At 38.8% G+C, this 20,909-nt stretch overlaps 1 protein-coding gene across 2 annotated transcripts in view; it reads left to right on the forward strand.

The window, feature by feature from the left end:
* Window positions 1-20,326, forward strand: part of COLEC11 (collectin subfamily member 11) — a 46,478-nt gene extending 26,152 nt beyond the window's left edge. The window contains exons 3-7 of one of the 2 annotated variants that reach the window (XM_042802940.1): window positions 3,678-3,749; window positions 15,480-15,551; window positions 16,234-16,287; window positions 17,662-17,757; window positions 17,914-20,326. In XM_042802940.1, coding sequence (XP_042658874.1) covers window positions 3,678-3,749; window positions 15,480-15,551; window positions 16,234-16,287; window positions 17,662-17,757; window positions 17,914-18,323 — 704 coding nt within the window. In that variant the 3' untranslated portion in view covers window positions 18,324-20,326. The remainder of the gene's footprint in view (window positions 1-3,677; window positions 3,750-15,479; window positions 15,552-16,233; window positions 16,288-17,661; window positions 17,758-17,913) is intronic. The other variant, XM_042802941.1, reaches the window with a different exon arrangement.
* The last annotated feature ends 583 nt before the right edge of the window (window positions 20,327-20,909 follow it).

The raw sequence follows: 20,909 nt of genomic DNA on the forward strand, positions 1-20,909 counted from the left end.
CACGCAGTAGGATTTGCTCACAGCGGCTGTTAGATCTGCCCCATCTCCCCTTCTGCTAGGCTGCCAGCAATATCTCCAGTGGTAGAGGAACAGAGCCCTGCACTGCTGTCAGGCACGAGCCTGTTGGGATTTGGGAAAAATAGGTACAGGGAAGAAATGAGGGAGACCATGGAATATGTGAAAGGGAAAAATAGGAGAGGGTTAAGCCTAAGAGGTGGTGCAGAAAGTGGAGCCCAAATAGGGTTCTGAAGGAGAAAGACACAAGGGAAAAGAATCCAAAAATGAGGAAGTGTAATGGAGAAATTTTAGAAGAACAGGAAGAGATAAAGGGAAAACAGAAAAAAAGGGCACAAAGAATGAGACTGAGTGGAGAGACTGGAAACTAAAAAAAAAAAAAAAAAAAAAAAAAAAAAAAAAAAAAAAGAGGGAGAAATAAGAAAATTACACAAAACCAATTAGGACCCCATAGAATAAAAGGGGAAATTGGAAGGGGGCTGAGATGAGAATGGAGGTGGAAATGGAAGATGAAGAAAGACGGTAAAGACACTGAGAGTAGAAAAAGGCATAAATGAGTTTAAGGTCAGCAGCTTCGGTCTTAGGGACTGATTTTTTTTTTTTTTTTTTTTTTTAAATCTCAACAGTATAAAGGAGTAAGATGAAATGCAGAAGGAAAAATACCGTGCCTCTGAGAATCTGGACAGCAGGATGATCCGTGTTTTAGAAAGCTGACAATATTAATAATGGGAGAAGTGTGTTGTGTGTGAAGAAGGGGTGGATGATGAATCCTCAATGCATTGTTCACTCGTATTTTTCCTAAAGCCCAGTTCCTTTTGATAGGCCTATGAGATTGAAGTTACTACTATTGTGGATAAAAAAATAACATGGAACAATCCTTCAAAGCTTAAATTCTTTGTTTGCCACCTTATTTTGTCTCTCTTCTAGAATCTAAAGCAGGAATTGTCTTAATAGTCTCAGTGACATACAATATATAAAGTTGATGCTATATAAGTAAAATAAACCCCATTTTTTTTTATACCCACCCTTGATGCGTCTACTCACAGAGGGAATATGAGTAATGGAAGAAAGTTATCACCATCCAAAGAATGCTTAGTAGCTCACGTAGTTAATATTTGGTGTGTTATCTTCATTACAGTAGATGGTACAGCTCAGGATAGACAGGATGCAAACCTAATCAGAGACAAATCCTGTGCCAAAGAATTCACAAAAGGAGGCAAATTGACAGCAATGGTAAGATATATCGTTTGAATTACAAAAGATCTCTCTCGGAGATGACGGGACACGCAGCTTGCAGTGGTGTCAGGGTTGTTCCTGATGCCTGTGATCCTGCTGCTGCTCTGTTCAGTGCAAGGGCTGGATTTCCTCTGGGTGCGTGGAGCATCACAACGCCGTGGAGCACTGCTGGGCACGTCTCACCCTGCATTGCGCTGAGGAAGAAGGTGCTCTCTCATGCTGTAGGGCTGGAGCAAAGAGCCATCTGGGAAGTGATCGGGAGGAGACTGAGCAGGAGGAATGGCCGCAAAGGGACTGGGACTGGGGGAAGAAGCTGTGCGGGAGCAACTGGGTAGGGACCTCAAGGCACTGATCTCAACCTTCTGCTCCGAAGTGACTTGGTGTAATGTGCAGCACAGGGGCTGGAGACCAGAAGAGGAGGGCAGAGATGTCTTTCTCTAAGTTTCTTTGTTTGTTTTTCCTAATCAAGGAATCAAAAGTTAGTGTGTTAATTGGTGATAAATTAAATTGATTGAAATTCCTTGACAGAAATCTGTTTTGTTGCCCACGACTCCTGCACAGGCTTTGCTGCTTCATCTTGCACAGTGTTCAGGGTACATACAACAATAATAGGGACTTAAACACGGCAAAACTGAACTGGACCACTGATTAGTCCCTCTCGGTCAAGATCTTGCTGCTTAAAACAGCTGATAACAAAAAATGCAGAAGGGTCTGTATCTGGGCCTGTAATGGGGTAATCTCCTCCCAGGGAAAGTTTCTTAAACACCGACACTAAGGAATGCAGTGTCATCTTATTAGAGGAATAAATACAAGTGAGTGTAATGGCCTGAAGCAAGAGTGATCTATTTTATTGATCCCTAATGCACAGCTTTCACTGTGAAGAACGTGTAAAGCAATAGGCTGTAATAGCCTGCTCTCAGCCTCCAGAGAGCAGGGAAAAGCCATTGTCAGGATTTATCTTTGGGAAGCAAAGAACTCATAACCAGCCCTGGGGGGCGGGGGGGGGGGAAGACAATCATAGAAAGCCTATTGGTTACCTGATAATAAAAAAAGTGACGTTCTCAAATGTGCCAAATACTAGCCAGTTTCATACTAACAATATTATTCACTGGGGATTATGTGAAGTTTGTCCTCATTAAGGTCAGAGAATGGCCTATTTTTGCATCTCTGCAGTCAGAGAAGATAGTCTGGAGCCTGCTGGCAGTCTGAAGAAAGAAAATATAACAGATGGAGAACCGAGTTCAGCCCACAGCCACCTATGTCCGCAATAAGGAGAGAGAGAGAGCTGGAGGCTGCATATTTGAAACGTGTTATGTTGTGGCTTGTTTTTACATGTCTTCACTATGGTCCCTCTCTGAACCACAGCTGCCAGCTACTCCAGAGAGCAGAGTTTGGGGGGTGCATGGTAACCGTTGACCTTCCTGCTATGGTGCTCCCTTCATTTTCCTGGAGAGCAGCTAATGCTCACCCTCCTCTGTAAAAATACAGTGCTGGGGCAGCAGGTGTGCTGTGCTAGCTCAGGCTTTTAGATCCTGGCATTTTATTTTCTATGGAAGCCATAGAACTTTCTTCTCCTTTCTATATTTTTTTTTTGTAAAGGTGGCTATGTAAATCATTCTTTAAACTTCTATTTGTTTAAGAGATTTTAATTTTATGTCAATGGCGAACTATAGGAGTAGTACAATAGTAGGGAGCGAAACAAGCTAAGCATTCCCCTGATTTCCATTGAAAGGCACCAGGGAGGCAAATGTTTACGGAAACTGATGTTTAAATATGCTGAATTTAATAATGCACCATGAGCCATGTACAGGTAAGTACAATGCACAGTTGTTTGTACCACAGAGACTAAAAGGCACAGTATATAACTGAGAATATGGATTAGGAGATACTTTTTCATGCTTAAAAGTGATCCTCTAAATGATGGATATAGCAATGCCTTCCTATAGGCCTCTGTAAGTAGTATAATTTTTTTTTTTTTTTAGTTTGAGTTATAGTTAAGCCATTTTCACCTGAGATTTAGGCATGTCCTTAGCGGATACTCAGGAAGTGTTTGGTGAACACAGACCCAGAAATTTATATGCTAAGTTGGGGCCTAATTCTGAAGCTTCTGCTTGAGTGAATAGCGCTGTTGGGCTTTTTGGCGGTTGATGATATGAGTAATATCCACAAAACTAGACCCATTGTATAAGAATTCAGTAATGTACTGGCTTTGGTTTTGTCGGTGTTTATGTCAATTGCAGGAAACTGTTCTTGGTACATCAAGTAAAGCTGTTAGGTCAGATTTCATCTGCTTTTATTTTTTTCCTCCTCTTATTATAGTAGGTTTTTATTTTATTTGGGGAGAATAGTGCTCTCATCACTGCCACCAACAGAAAACAATCCTGGTTTATTATTATTATTCTTATTTTTTCCTTTTGTATCAACAGGGGAGGCTGGAGAAAAGGGAGAGAAAGGTGCTCCAGGTCGTCCAGGCAGAGTTGGGCCTCCAGGAGAAAAAGGTAATTTTGTTAAAGATGTTTTGAAAGTCATTCCTGATGAAATGCTGCCTTTTCTTGTGAGATGATGGGGATCTTCTCTCCCTTTGCTGGGTGACTAAATTATCCTTGGGCATTTTTGTGCACTGTTATTGTGGTTTAAACCGAGCCAGCAGCTCAGCCCCACGCGGCCGCTCGCTCTCTCCCTTCCAGCAGGATGGGGGAGAGAATCTGAAGGGTAAAAGTGAGAAAACTCATGGGTTAAGACAAAGATAGTTTAACAGGTAAAGCAAAAGCTTCTTCACAAGCAAATCAAAACAAGGCATTCATTCACCCCTTCCCATGGGCAAGCAGGTGCTCAGCCATCCCCAGGACAGCCGGGGTCTGTCACACATAGTGGTGACTTGGGAAGACAAACACCATAATTTTAAATGTCCTCCCCTTTCTCCTTCTTCCCTCAGATTTATATGCTAAGCAGGATGCCATATGGTGTGGGATATCCCTTGGGTCAGTTGGGGTCAGCTGTCCCGTCTGTGCCCCCTCCCAGCTCCTTGTGCACCCCCAGCCCACTCACTGATGGGGTGGGGTGAGGAGCAGCAAAGGCCTTGGCGCTGTGTAAGTACTGCTCAGCAGTAACTAAAACATCCCTGTGTTAAACGCTGTTCTCAGCAGAAATCCAAAACATAGCCCATAGTAGCTACTATGAAGAAAATTAACTCTATCCTAGCCAAAAGCAGTACAACCATATGTACTCATTTGTAGACTAACCATTGTGTTCTGGTCAAAAAGATTCATTTTGGAAAAAAAAAAAAAAATCCTGATTTTTTAGAAAGATCTCTGTGAAGAAAGGCATCACAATGTCTTCTTCATAATTTGCCTTCTGCAAATGAAAACCTCATATTAGATCAGAGAGAAAAACTCACGAGTCTCAATTTTCTTGTTTTCTTTTGTTTGTAAATGTGAACACTCACAATACCTTAATTAAAACCATTGAGGGAAGGCAGTCAGCCATAATAAGCAGACATGGCCATGAGTGATTCCACATTTTTTGGATCACAGTTCAGTAGTATTTATGGAAGGATGGTGGCAATGCTGTTTGCATTGTAGTTCAAAAATTTTGAGCTCTTGAGAGGAATGGTACTCAAGTGTATTCAGTTATACAGCTGACAGAAATGTAACATTTCTGTACTGAAAGAAATTCTGTCTTTTCACATTTGTTTTTCTCCTGAAGCAAGGAGGAAATTTGACTTTCATAAGTTTTCCAGGAGGTGCACAATCTGAAAAATTCACATTAGGAGTAGTGAAACCCTTTTATTTCAATATTGAAATTAAACATATGACATTCCTATCATCAGAACAATGAAGCTAGTTTTTACTGAACTGAATTTACAAGCTTCCTTTCAAAGCAATCACAATGGTAATTTATACTTCCTTATGATGATGCATGATCCATTATGTCGTTATGTAGGTTTTTTGGGCAATTATGGGAGTCTGATACCTGCAGTTTTCCCTGGGACCAAAATCCATAGCTAGAGCTCTTCCCCCTACAATGCATTGAAAAATTTATAACTCCCATGAGGGGTGTATGTGTTCAGTGTCTTTCCCTTATGGAGCTGTACCCTTCAAGGACAACTCATAAAAAATATTGGAAACTGAAATTTCAACTCTTGCAAGGTAATGCAGCATGAAAAGTTAAAGTCCCACAGAATAATTTAGGTTAAAAGGTCATAAGGAGCTCATCTAGTCCAATCTCCTGCTTGAAACAGGGCAGACTTCAAATTTAGATCAGGTTTCTCAGGGTCTTGTCCAGTAGACTTTTGAAAATCTCTAAGGATGGAGATTCCACATCCTTTTTGATCAATGTCGTCATGAAAGACCTCTTCCTTAGGGCCAGCTGAAAATTTTCTTGTTGTGACTTGCATTTGTTGCCTCTTGTCCTTTTGCTTTGTGTCTCTGAGAAGAGAAGGCTGCATTTTCTCAGCAAACCACTTGTAGGTGGTGGAAGACTGGTTAGGTCCTCTCCTTACCTTTCTCTGCATCAAGCTAAATAAAACCATCTTTCTCAGCTGGACCCCAGTTTGCTTCTCTTGTACGGGGGCCAAAAAATCTCAGGGTTGCAAAGGAGTTTTTTAGCCAGCCACTGGCCAGCCTTCATCAACTCATCTCAGGTGAGGAACTTAGCATCTGGCTGAACTCATTATATTCCTGTCAAGACACTCCTGCAGCTTGTCGAGCTCCTCCTGACTGGCAGAATTGCCCTCCAGCCACTAACCACTCCTGCCAGCATGGGGTTTCTTGCAGACTCACAGAGGATCCTTCCACTTCTTCCTCCCTGGCACTGATGAAGGACTGGTTCCTGAGGAATGGCACTCATTATCAGCTGCTGATTAGATTTTGGCAGCCTTGCAACAGTATCAGATAGCTTTATCAGCACCCTTGAATGCCTTCTGGCCAGTACCATAGGCCTATGTTTGGCCAGGTGAAGTAATCCCTAATTCAATTGTCCTCTACCATTAGTAGCATGTCCTACCCAAATCTTTGCTACCAGACATGAAGAACTAAATACCTTAGCCTTTCTTGTGTCCTTTGTCACTAGTTTGCCTCCCTCCTGAGCAGAATGCCCATGTTATCCTTGGCCTCTTTTTTTACTGCTGCCTTACCTGTACTGTCTTTCATGTTGTCCTTCATACACCTAGCTGAGTTCAACTCCAGCTGAACTTTGGCCTTCCTCACTTCATACCTGCATGCCCGGGAGTACTTCTATAGTACCCTTTGGTAGCCTGTCCCAGTATCCCTCTCCTGCAAGCTTCCTTTCTGCATTTGGTCTCAATCAACAGCTCCCTGTTCAGCCAAGATGGCCTTCTACCATATCTGCTCATTTTCCTGCACATTGCAATAGATAGTTCTTATGCTTTAAGGAAACTGTTCCTTAAGACTGAGAAGACATTTCAGGGTCCCTCTGCACTTCATAGCCGCCTCCAGCAGGATCCTGCTTATGAGTTCCTAGAACAAGCCAAAGTCCAAAATTCCAAGGCTTTTGTTCTGCCTTCCTCACTTCCCTCAGCATCTTGAAAGCTGTCATCTCATGAAGGCAGTCATGGTGACTACAGCCACGGCTGCTGTTGACTATCATATTCACAGCCAGAAGGTGTGTGAATAACAGGTCTGGAAGACTACCATCTCTAGTTGGAAACCCAGTACCTGCATTTGATAATTGTCTCTGATGCACTTTCTGGATTGATTACTCTTTATGGTGCTGCTTTCCCAGAAGATGCTGAAATAGCTACTCTCCAATTATGGGGCTTCTTACAGTTGTTAAAAGAACTCTTCACATCTGGTTTCGCTTCTTGACAAGACAGTCTGTAATTAATGCCCACCATGATGTTCCATTTGCTGCCCCTCCTCTCTAAATCTTGTTTACATGCTTTTGACAGACCAGTTACCCGTTAGGACACAAAGCTCCATGCATTCAAGGTGCCACTGTGCAGAACATAACCCTTGCCTTGTCTTCCCTGCCTGTCCTTCCTGAAGAGCCAGTATTCATCTACTGCAGCACTTCCATTGTTCTGGCTGTCCCATCATACCTGGGTGATTGTTGTCATTAAATGGACTCTTGGTTCCTTCCATTTGTTTCTCAGACTGTGATCAGTTTTGTACAAGTGTTTGAGATGGACACCTGGTCATATTGCTTTCTCATGGGTAGCTTGAGAGCCTCTCATTGCACTATCCCGCAGGTTGGCATTTTGTTAATTCAAAATGTTTTGGACCATCTGAGAAGTGGAAGTACTCTCTTTGAGTCAGGCCAATCCATGATGTAACAATTTATATATTTTATACTGTGAAATTGCATTTATTTGAAAAATCATTCTCATAAGGAATGCTTGATTAATACTAACAATAAATTTCCAGTTTTTCGTACCTCTAAAAGTCCAAAATTCTGATGAAACTGAAACAAGAAACACTGAATTGAAAATTCACTGAGGGAAAACATACTTGAAACAGAAAAGAGATGAAAGAAAATTGAATATGAATGCATTCTATATCAGTACTTTTACAGGCAGTGCTTTCAGGTTAAACAGACAAAATTTCTTACTGCTTCTGCAGCAAAATATTTTTTCTGCTTTCCTCTGTGAATCCAGATTTACTTGATGTGTGTATTTTCTTGAAATATTTGGTAAACAACTGTTTTTTGGCATAGTAAGAAATGTCTACATTTTCCTGTTTAAAACATATTGTAATTAACTAATCCTTGCATTAGTGCTGTACACTTTGTAGATATTTGTCTTCATCAATTCCTTCCCACAAATGTTTCTTCAAAGAAAAATAAATTTTTACCTTAAAACCAATTTGGACTATATGGTGCCAGATTTCATCATGGTGCTATATTCAGTGTATTTCCTGAGTGTCCCAGTGTTGACTGGAAAAGCAAACAGACTTCACAGATGTAATTTCTACCATATGGAAGGAACACAGAAAGATATTCAGCCTTGACCTAGAAAAACCTTTAAGTCTCCTGACCTTTCAGTCTCTGGTTAACCTCTACAGACAGTGTGTAGTACCCAGACCTGAAGTTACATTCATGCATAAATACCTTTTTAGACTCCCAAGCTGAATGAGGGTGCCTCAACTGTATATTCTCTTCCAGAAGCCCAAGGGTTTTCCTGTTTGTTATCAAGAAGATGGAACTTTGAGGCAAAAATAAAATATAACAATATTATTGGGAAAAATCATGTGAACTGCTAACACTGAAGTATCCAACACACTGACATGTTTTTCATATTTGGTTGTTCATCTTATTTATGGAAGGGTAAGAACTGAGTATCATTTGGAGTTTGATAATTTGTTCATGATGTTGTTCTCAGAAATGACCAGTTCATCACCTTTTTGCTGGACAGATTATCTGATATCCATTTGTGACCTGCTATTAGCTTTGCTTTCTTGCTTTGTTTTTGATCTTTTGATGGCCATATACAACTGATGTCCTTTAAAGTGCTGGCCAAGTATTTTAAAATCTGGGTTGGTGTAAAGCTTAGACCTGTGATCCAGGTACTTCACACATAGCTTAGCAGATAATCAAAGATGGATAAAATTGTTGCCTCGCTTTGCATTTTCCCCTTTCTAAGAGCACACATGGATGATCACAACCACCCTGTTTCTGTGCAGTAGCCTGTTAAACTGCAGTCACTGTGTTAACACAAGTTTGACCCCCAGTGTTTCTATTGAAGCCTGATAATTGTTGTCTTGTTGGGCTAATATTTGGCTCCTTCTGTTGATGGAAACTGCTAAATTTAATTGTATTTTTCTTTTATTTGTGTAAGTGATTGTTTACATGAGGGAGAAACTAATTCTTCTGCAACATTTGTAGAGTTTTCTACTTTTGATATTAATTTATGTGATCAGAATCACGGTATTTTTTTTTCCCCCTTTCTTTGTTTCGTCTCTCAAGTAAATTCATCCTAAGAAAATATGCCTAGTTTCTCTGAATTCCTTAGGTCCTTAGGTATACAATAATCAGTGAATAAATAACGTACAAAAGAAATGGTTTTTTTTATGGTATATTTGATCTGCAATGAACACCTCAAGATTAAAAAGTGCTGCAAATATTTTTATCATAACCTTTCTTCATGATACTTTCAGACGTTGGTAGTTCAGAAAATAATAAATGTTAAAACTTTCTGATGCTTACCTGAAATAAATCTGGTTCTGAATGTCCTGATGGTTCAGGGTGACATCAGACATCCTGATGTGTTTTGGCACTGATTAAGGTTAAGTTCCACTTACTTTCCTCGTTGCTTTTAATTAATTGTATAGTTCAATTATGATGCATAGCATGTCAGCAGAATATAAAACTGTGTTGGCCTTATGTAAAGCATAGAGCACTGGATCAAGTACAATGGCTGATGCAGATGAAAGTAGTGTGTACTGCAGTGCAAGTTTTGGGGTGTGAAGTTAATAGATACAAATTTCCCACTTGCACTGATTGCTGTACTGCACACTCCCATGTTGGGAGTGAACTTAATTATTTAACTGAGTCATGATCCAATCTGTGAGGCCATAATTTCCATGTATACAAAGTCCACGCAGATATTTCAATAACGATATGATACTGTGAATATTCACAGAGTAGCATGGATTCTGCTTATGGCAATCCAAAATAAGGAGGAGAGGGTGAATTTAATATTGGAATGCATAATCAAAGCAACAGCACATCAAAACTGTGTTCTTCAGCACATTTTAATTTTCTTAGACCCATAGCCATTTGAAAATAGATTATTTCAGTATTTTAATTTCAGCCTTTATACAATGCACTTCATTTATACTTAATTATAATGGTATGTGAAGCAGAGTCACATACTATTCTTAGCCTTGCTTGAAACTCAGCTGTCTCTACCTTTGTAGTGTTAGTACAGTGATACTGGCTTTTGCCAGCTAACATTTTCCCAGGCAATTCTTGAGCACATTCAGGGAGCTAACTCAATGAGCAGCTTGCAAGTGATTATCCTGGCTTGAAGAGTAAGACAATTTAATATTGTGGAGCGTACCGTTCTCAGCCACCTGGTTCTCCCTGACAGGGAACAGTCCCAGGCATTTAGTTTACTAGTACAGGCATAGCCTCTTAAGTAGGAGAGAAGACTCATTAATTTAACTGGATTGGAGCCAGAGTGCTCAGTCATTTGTATAATCAAATTCTAAAGAGAGGTAATAATATCTTCATTTATATTTTAGTATTACTGATTGCTCATTAATATGTAATCAATCAATCCTTTACATTTCTGAGTCAACTTTTACATTAATTTATTGCTCACTAAGGAGTGCTGCAGGCAGGATTCCATATAAAAGTCCTGACATTGACAGTTGTGGATTCACAAAGTGGGTATCTGGTTCAAAATTGTCTTCCAGTTCCACTTGAACTCAATAGGATTTTGATAAAATCCATGCTAAACTGAGTGGACAAAAAGATGGCAGATGGGTTTCAGTGTAAATAAACATATTGCCTAGGGACATTAGCGATGCGTAATTTAATCCATATATTATGCAATGCCAAAAATTAGAACTGTCACTTAAAACTCAAGAACTGCTCTGAAGTCATTAGTAGCAGCCCCAAAGCCAACAAAACACTGCCCATCATCAGAAAAGATACAAAGAACAAAACAGGAAACTCATTTTTGCAGTTGATTTTGCTCTGTATAAGAGCCTGACATGCTCAGTCTCTCTTGAAGGACATGAGATCTCAGAGAGGGACAGCAGAAATGTGAATAAGATGAAGGAGCTGCCTCATAAGGAAAAACGGGACAGGTTGAGACTTCTACATCTGTACAGAGTAGTCTGAGGAGGATATGATAGAGGTTACAGGATCACCAGATTCCATCATACCTGGGCTAAGAGGCACTCACAGAAACTGCCGGGGGACTGATTCAGTGACTCCATCTGCAATGGACTGCAGATAGTGGCTGGGCTTGCGTGGTCTCCCTGTATTGCACCTTCTGCTACCACTGTGGGAATCAGAGTCTTGGGCTAGAGGGACCACTGGTCTGAACAAGCTTGGTATTACGTTGTTAATATAGTTGTGACAAGATACGTGTTTTGTAAGGGCAGTTATATGTTTGTATGCATCTTAATATAAACTTGCCCATTCAGAAATTGACGTTACTATTTCCATTTCTTTTGCTTTGAATGTACTTTAAAATCCTTTAAACTTTTCTGCTGATTTATAGATTGGATTTTTTCTTTAGTTTCCTTTGCAAATTTTCTGGCCTTTCTTATTTCTAGTCAGTATGGATTGATAATAGTTTCTTCTTATTTTTCCCCTGTTTGTTATGCAAAACTTTTAAAATTTCACTTTGCCATTAAGATACCTGTCTAACATGAGTGGGATGGATCAGAGCTGAGAAGTGTTTCTTTCTCCGTTGCCTACCAAGGGAGATTAGATAAAGATCTAAGACTAAAAACCTAACTTTCAGGTGGCTCATGCTGGGTGAAATTAATTTGCCTCAACTACAAAAAATGCTACCTGGGATTATCCACTGTTTGTTCATACAAGATGTAACTGTGTTGTAAACCCTGTTCCTTAACCAATCACCAACATTCAGTGGTGAGGATAATTCAGATTATTTAGGGTAAAGCAGTACCATAGTCTACTGGTGTATTCCGAATTTTCCGATTTCCAGTTGCCAATAGTTTAAAAAAGTGTCCTGAATGTAGATTATTACCACGCCATAATATCATTATATCCTTTAAAAATACTGTTCTCATTCAAGTCAGGCTAGATATTTGCATTGGGGATACTGATTGCTGCAAAACTAAGGAGGTACACTGTGGGAAGACAGTGTAATCTTGGTCAATATCTTGCATTCTTTTTCTAAGTATCCTCTGCAGATTGCTGTCAAAGATGGCATTAGTGTCAAGAGGCCTTTGGTCTGGCTTGGTACACTTCTCTCATTGTTAGGTAGGTGTCTGTGATGTCTACTATGTCAAACCATGAAGAATTTCTAACTGATTTGTTTTCAAGTCCTCAAGTTTGGGAAGTAAACTACTGCTCTCTTCCCTTTGACATCATTCAATTCATCTGTGGCATGGTGAATTTGTGTTTCTGCTGGATTTGTCTTTGTGACACTTTTGTGTTTTTTTAAGCAGTTTTATACCTTCTTGTCTGTTCCAATTAATCCTGTCTGAAGAGGTTCCTGTATGAAGCCCCCATTTATACTGTTGTACAGAGCCAAAGCCCTAATTTTTTCACTGGTTGTGCAGCCCACCGTTCATCTCCAGTATTTTATTTCTTCTCTTGTTTGTGGGCCTGAAAAGGCCACCAAGAAGATAATTTAGAATTTGCCTCTCTTCAGTTCCTTCCAAAATCCTTTAAGACTTCTGTAATTGGTTCCAGTGTATACCACCTTCATCTTAGAAATGATAGATGTCTTGCTTCATATTCTCCATTCAAACTTTCTGTTAGATTTCCTGCTTTTGGTCTATGGAGACTTAATTTCTTTTATTGTCCTCATTTCTTTCCGGCTCTCACTTCCTGATTTCATTAAGACTCTTTAGACTGCATTTTTGGCAATCATAAGGATACTAAAAAGGACTTTACAAAAGGTATTAAAACTTTTGAAACCCTCAAGGCAGAGATGGGTCTCTCTTGAAACCTTGTGATTTATTCTGCAGAAGCAGCAGAATAAGCAAGCCCCTGGAGTAGAAGCAGAGGTTAGTCACTGTAAGAGAAAACCAAATCCAAACAGTTCTTTTAATGAGCACAGGAGACTTAATGTATGTCTTCATTGTCTGAGATAACACAGTTACTTCTTAGCAGACCACGTAGCTTTTACTGGCTCTTACTGAGGAGTAATTCTTTTTCTGGGCAGGATTGATGAGAAAGGAAGTGAAGTCATTTTGTATTTTATTTATGTATTAGGTCTTTGTGTGTATTTAATTTCAGGTGTAGCAGCCTGAAAAGAGAAAGCATTCAAGCATCTGACAATCTGTTATGGTAAACCCAATTCACAGTTATCCAAAGTAAGAAAGGTCACTTTCAGAACAAATTGATAAACTCATTACAAGCTGATACTTTAGAGATTTTCAAGTAAATATCCTCTCAATATACTATCCATATTGAATAAATATCCAATGGTAGCATCAGTACCTATATGACCTGCACAGCCCAACAGATTGCATCTTTAAGGCAAGCCATGAATCTATTCTGGAAGTGAATCTATATTCCAGAAGGTAGATCTTCAGCTAGCCGAGAGGATTACTTCCATTCTTCCAGTAGGAATATATAGCATAAGAGAAAAATATTTTTGATAAAATTTTGGTAAGATTTCCTAATTTAGTCCATGTCCAATAGTGACTGAATTTGATTCTTGTTGGAAACAAAGGAAAATTATTGATTGTAGGACTTGCCAGTAATTAATTAGACCAACAAGCCATACACATTCGGCTTCTCTCAGCTCAGAGGAAATTATTTCCTCCTGACTCATACCATCAAGTGACAGTTGCTTGAGACTTCATGGAGTAATACAGAGGACATTTATTAGCCCAGTGGTGGTCAGTTTATATTCTAAGATTTGTTGCTTGTTACACTTTTAAGCTAAAGGTAATGATGAAATGGGTCATAAAATTATCCAGCTTTTAAAAACATATATAGGAAATAGGTGACTGTCTGTCCAGTTACAGGAACAAGAGTGCAACAGATCTTCAGTTGTCCTAGATCCACAATGGAGTCTGATCTATGAAAATTTACACAGTTGCTGGATCCCTGTGGTAGATTTTCCTCCTAACTTGTCTCATTGATTCCTTGGTCCTGTGTAGCCAAAGAGTGCATAACAGATGTTGCTTTGAGCAAAGAAACAGTCTTTTCAACAATCATTGAAAAAATAGCATCAGTACTTTCAAAAGCACTCTCGGCCTTGGATTTCTGCAGGATGAGAGCCTCAGAAGGCATTTGGCTTCTCATCCCTGTAGTGCCTCCATACCCGCTCTCCATTAATACTGTGTGCTGCAGTGGGAAACCTATCTCATATGACACAGCCATACAGCTAGTAGATGAGCTCTGTAGACATGGGGTTGAATAAGACTTTGCTATTACGGGCTAAAGTTCTTCTTTCATATTCACACCATTAAGATAATTATTTTTCATCATGTTTGAGAAGTGCCATCCAGCAAAAACGTATGATGTAACAGACATGTTTTATCTGTTTTATTCTTCGAGCTCTGGAGGAGCTCAGATAATGACATCAATGTGGCACGCATTTTATTAGTAACAGTGCTTCAGCTTGGTTTGTGGAGACAGCGATAGCAAAGAAACTGCTTGTTCCAGCACAAATTCTGTTTCTCCTGAAGCCATTCTAATATTCACTTTACATCACACAGGAAAGTAGAAAAGAGGTCAAAGTCAGACAAAGTAAGTGAACCGAGCTGTCTTACATTAGATTTCTGGGTTTGCCTCACGGACACAGATAGGTGACAGTGGCTGATTCAGGCAGATTTGTTGACAATTTCAGTTGCTCTTATTAGGCGAAGAGTTGTCTTTTATTTGTAAAAACACACTTGAGGAAAATTATTTTTTAGCAGTTCCTTTGCTACAACTGCACTTTGAAATATTCTGTAAAGCTCTTTAAAATTAGTGACATTCAACATTGCTGGTTTGAGTCAGACTTTGTATGAACATGTGCATGTATGTGTGTTTATATGTCTATGTAAGATTTTCATTAATTTTAATTTTTCACTAATGTAATCTTCAAGTGCAAGAGCAAAGAATGAGAATCTGATGGCTTCCATAGTGTTTATATTGTATAAACAAGACATTAAGCCCAAATTCAGCTCTCAGTTACAGTGGAACTACGGTATTAGATGAAACTGTCAGTTTTGCTTGGATCCTTTAGGTCTTCTGAACTCTGTGTTAGTTTTAATCCACTTATCCATGTTTGAATGCAACCCCCCCCTTAGTTTTCAACATAATTCTGGCATGAGCATCTGAGAGAAGTTTGCAAAAGCTTTTCCAGTGGCTCTCAACCAAGATCCATTTTCATTTACACCCGCATGCCTTGTTAATGTCAATTGCATCGCAAATATTAAATCACTGTCTAGGTGGTTATACGTAAGTTCTTCACAAAGACTGGGCTGGACCTCTGAAGTTCAATGAATATTGGGTATATAGTGTGATTTTGCTCATTGTAAAAAGTGATATTGCAAGCATGCTAGAATCTGAATGAATCAGACTACATGGCTACCTTGTGTCTTTCATCTTTCTGTTATGTATAGGAGAAATGGGGGACAAAGGACAGAAAGGCAGCATGGGACGGCATGGAAAAATTGGTCCTATTGGTTCAAAAGGTATGCTTAGTTCAATTGTTTCTCTATTTGTGTTTCAGATGAAAAATCTGTGACCATTTATGTTTGAGAAAAGTTCAAGGGCTTGAAAAATGGTTAACGAGTCTCAGAGCTTCTCACACTGTAGTCAACCAGATGACTGAGGTCTCTCAGCCAGTTACCTTTCTCTCTGGCAGAGGTATATTTATCCTTAAAGAAGGTCAAGAACCCTGGTTTAAGGCTGAATGAAGAACTTCGTGCACCATCACACAAGTGTGGACAGCTAAGAGAAGCAGATGGGAAGATGCACTATATTTTGGCAGACTTTTAAGAGCCAGAATCTTGCCTACTCCATAGGCTTCCTATATAACTTTGGTTAAGTCATTTGGACCAATGTTTACTTAAGCATCTAGATTATGAATCTGTGCAGCAGCATAGCATATCCAGCCCTTTTCAATCTGAATTTATTGGTTCTGTGAAGTTCATGAGTGTCAAAAAATGGGTATCGGTACATATCATTTGTGTTCAAGTTTCATAGCTTTAACTGGCCTTTGTTGTGGAACAACTAGAACAGAAAAATATTTTTGCTTGGGCATATTTCTACTTCCCACATTTGAATGTTACTAGAGAAAAAAATAAACAAGTGCTAAAAGAACTGTTGACCAAAAAAGCTGCCTTAAATTTATTTTATTTTTCATGTCTTTAGGTGAAAAAGGAGATAATGGTGACATAGGACCACCAGGTCCTAATGGTGACCCAGGTAACCCATAACAGCTCTTGTGTATGTGGAGGATTTTACAAGATGCATGCGTCATCACCAAAGATACATGTCTGTTTACATATTGGGAGAAATAATGGAAGATTAAATATTTGTATAGGCACTGTAATATTTCACTGTAATATTTTAAAATTATTTAAAATTATGAAGCTGCAGTAGTTGCTGGACTTGTGTATTTGTTGAAACAATGTCTCAGAGCTCCCCAGAGGTGTGATCACTCTGGAGGATTAGAGTGAACTGAAGTGCAATTTTCTGTCATTCATCACCAGTGCAAAGGGACATCTATGCATATCCCACTCTGGCTTCCAGTCAACACAAAGGAATAGGTTGGAAGCTCCTGCTGCTCCATGGATTATTGCTAGAGGAGCAGTAGATTACCAGGAATAGAGATCTTTCAGAGAAAAAGGTGAAAGCCTGGCATAAGAAGTGTAAACCTTACAGAAGTGGCAGATTAGGATTTTACCCAGTTTGTCCCTCCCTGGCAGAGTACACTAGATGTGCACCAGTTAGTTTTCTCACAAGAACATAATTTGTCACTCTAGTTTTTGAGCTAGAGTACCATATACATAGTCATCAAGCACGGTTTTCCAGTGTAAATACCCTGTGCTTAGACTGATTTAGACACCTAAACTGAGTAATTGGGTAGTCAAATGCAGATTTGAATAATTACACACAGAACTGGAAACTCTAATTGAACCTTGTTTTGAGATTTCAGCTCATAGATGTAACAATTATCCTTTTAGTATTCTCATTCAGATGATCTTTGTCAAACCAATATCAATTTGGGTTAATAGATGGTATTTTATTGTCCTATTTTATTGGAAGAAGTACTGTAAATTCTGTACTTTCAAAGGTACAGAACTATATTTTGCAGGTAATTATGTTTATCAGATTGTTGGAACATTAGCCTTTTGGATCTCCTGTATTATGTTCCTTGTGAGGAACAGGTAAACAGTGCGCTGTGCAGATTTTTGCTGTGGAAAAAATGGTCTTTGGAGAAGACTAAAGAGAATGATTTTACTCAAAATTGGAAATTTTGTCAAACGTTTTGATTTAAAAAGAAAAATCTGTTTTGTTTATTTTTTTCAGAGAATATCTGTGTTTATGTTAACACTAGTCATGCAGGGCTGAAGCTTCATGGGAAGTGAACTGAGCTGTTCTGGGTAAGCCCAGACACACATGAGAACCGTATGATGGTCCAGGGTAGTGAAGGCTCTAGGCTTCTGTCTGTTATTTGCAAGATGGCCCTCTCCAGGGCTTCCAGGCTGGGTGTTTTCATAAAATTGTTTAGATAATTATTGAAATGATAGAAATTAAATAGCTTTTTGATTTTGTTGTGTCTGTTTCATTTCACAGGCATCCCCTGTGAGTGCAGCCAGCTAAGGAAAGCTATTGGTGAAATGGATATCCAAGTGGCCCAGCTGACAACAGAACTAAAATTCATAAAAAATGGTAGGTTAATTTTATATAAATATTTTCCTTTCTTGTTGCCTCATTTTACCGGTGTAATTGCTCGTAGAGAGCTTCACCGTTCCGCATCTGATTTGTGAAGCTATTTTGGGGTGTACAGTAACTTGGTTTATAGAAATGCGAGTGCTCACTTTTCAGCACTGCCCTCCCCCGCAGCTGTTGCTGGTGTGCGTGAGACAGATAATAAGATATATCTGCTGGTGAAGGAAGAGAAACGATACAAGGAGGCCCAGCTATATTGCCATGGAAGAGGAGGGACTCTGAGCATGCCCAAGGATGAGACTGCCAACAATCTGATCGCCTCGTACATCAACCAAGCTGGGCTCACCAGAGTTTTCATTGGGATTAACGACCTAGAGAAAGAGGGAAATTTTGTCTACTCTGACCGATCACCCATGCAGACCTTCAACAAATGGCGCAGTGGGGAGCCCAACAATGCTTATGATGAGGAGGACTGTGTGGAGATGGTGGCATCTGGAGGGTGGAATGATGTTGCGTGTCATATTACCATGTATTTTGTGTGTGAATTTGACAAAGAAAATGTCTAAGGTTGTCTGCTTTTTTTTTTTTTTTATTTTAAGAAAAGTTTTTAAGCCAATTGTACAAGTTACTCCATGTTTATAGAGTACAAGTGATATTTTGCAAGTATGTGGCATCAGTGTTGTACAGCTGTAAATACAATTTAGGTATTTCAAATATCAGTATTTACCCTTCAGAAGGGAAGAGCAGTGATAAGACATAGATTGTTTTTTCTATAGGAAGATATATGTATCTAGATAAAAATTGTGGTTTGGGGCTAAATTCTGCCCTTACTACAGTTAACGAACATGATTGCATGACTGTATGGGAAGGCAGGATTTGGTCTCTAGTTGTTAGAATGATTATTTCTGAAGAAGTAGATTCCTGATATTCTTCTATTTTAGCAAAACTTGTAGTTATAAATGTTAATTGCTTGTAGTGCTAAAGGGATATTTCATCAACAAGGCAAATATTTTGTATACTCCAGTTGATAAGTACAAATATTACTGTAAGTTTTTTGGATGTAAAGGTCTAGCAACTTAAAAAAAAAAAACCAAACAAAACAAAAACAGCCAAAGAAAACCAAGAAATCAGGTGTCCAACCAATTTTATAATGTTTTTTTCTTAAACTATTCACAGGTTTGTGGTAGGATGCACTTAAGAAAACTGACTGTTAGAGCTGGGGGAGGACAAAGTTTTTATAAATTAGCACTGAAAAAGGGATCCCAGCCAGATGGCTGGTTTTGGGGTTACCTAAAGGTAAAAATAAGATTTTGGTATTCTAAATTCTTTAATTGAGAATTATTTAGTGCACAAACTATTTCAGGCCCCCCAAAAATTCTTAAAGTAAATGCATTTCCCATTTGTATAGTATGATCTTGGTGCATCTTGTTACAAACTAAACAAAATACCAGCCCTCCACAATTTAAGTCAGACTTCATAAATAGACAATGAATCTCATAAAAATGGTGTAGCTAGTAGATCCTTTTGGTAGGAAAAGAGCTTACATGTTTCCTCAGGTCGTAAGCATGACACCCTGAAAAGCAGCAAAAGTTTCAAAAATTTTCCTGATTATGTATATAGCAGTAATAAAAAATTTTTAACAAATAATTTATGTACCCAACTTGGAATTGCATGTGATGGAAAATGTGATGTATATTTAGAAAAACCCCAACAATATAATTTCACAAAGGAAATGATGAATTACCTTGGATTTTCCTAGGAGCCTGTTGCGTGACATCTTATCTTGCTTCTAGGCATGAAAAGATGACTGCGAAATCTCTGACTGTGTTTTTTCAGGAATACCTTGTGCATTGTTTTAAGATGATTTTTTAGGAGAAATGATCCTTTGTATAACATAGTAATCAAACTACATATCTGATCATTATGGGAGATTGGTCTACAGGATATCCAGAGTGGATGTGGCATGCAGTCCCGGAGATTTCCCTACAGCAAGGAGAGACTAACTCATATCAACTCTACAGTGCTGTAGTATATAAACAATCAATGATCATACAATTCTGTTCATATTCACAGAGTCTGACAATATTTGATGCAATGCTATTATTATATGCCTAAGAAAACAAACCGTTTTACTTGCTATATTCACTCTGTGAATTTGAATCCATTATATATATATATGTTTCCTATTAATTTTGAAGATCAGTTGCAAATTCCTATAGTATCTGAATATCAGCCCAGTTCCAGAGCAGTCACTCTAAGAAATGAATGGTCTTTTGATTGCTTTACTTTCTTTCTAATAAAGGTAGGTATGATTCCTATATGTTAGGCATTCTTCCAGCTGTATACTGAAATCTATTAAATAATGTAAATATGATTCTACACTAATATTCAAAAACTCTTTACAGAATTTGCAGGGAGCTAACAGTGACAGTGGAACAATTTGTTTGTTTAGAATAGCGCCTTTTGAATATCATGATTGTTTCCTGCCTACTATAGAAATCCTCAGAAACCATTTAAATCTCCAACATACTTTTGTCAGCTCACTGTAGCTGTATTAAACCAGTCCAAAACCAAACCAGTTACAGATATCTGGAGCTCTCTCATTATGTATGTGCTGAAGTTGCTAACCATTTATTTTTCACACAGGTTTTGAAAGTCTCTGTTGTAATGTTTGATTTCCTCAGAAACATGAAAAGAGACCTTTTGAGGGGGTGGGAAGCTTTTTCAGATGCCAAATGCTCCTATTTTAGCTGGCAGTCACACCACGTTTATAATGATTGACTTGATGTATAAAGCATTTAAGCAGTCTCAATTTCTATTAAAATTTAAGATAAAAAATAAAGACAATAGAAAAAACGTTTAGTTCCCCCAGTTTTTGTGTTCTTCAGGATATATTTTTTTCAGCTCTTGATATACGAGATAGAAAGGAAATCAGTTTTATTGTCAGAGCCCTGTACATTGGCTGCAACAGTCCTTATTTCACCATTTGGGCAAGGGGATCAAGGCTAGTGTGCAGGGTGTCTAGCTGTCCAGCAAGGAGCAAAGACTGCATATCTGATATTTACCCCTGTGAGGAACTGGGCAAGAAATGATGGTGGGCTTGGATATGAATGAGCCCTTCATCATTTCATTCACCCTTCAGTTGCTGACCC

This window comes from Tyto alba, unplaced genomic scaffold (assembly GCF_018691265.1).
Source record: "Tyto alba isolate M040663 unplaced genomic scaffold, T.alba_DEE_v4.0 Super-Scaffold_40, whole genome shotgun sequence".
NCBI lineage: Eukaryota > Metazoa > Chordata > Aves > Strigiformes > Tytonidae > Tyto > Tyto alba.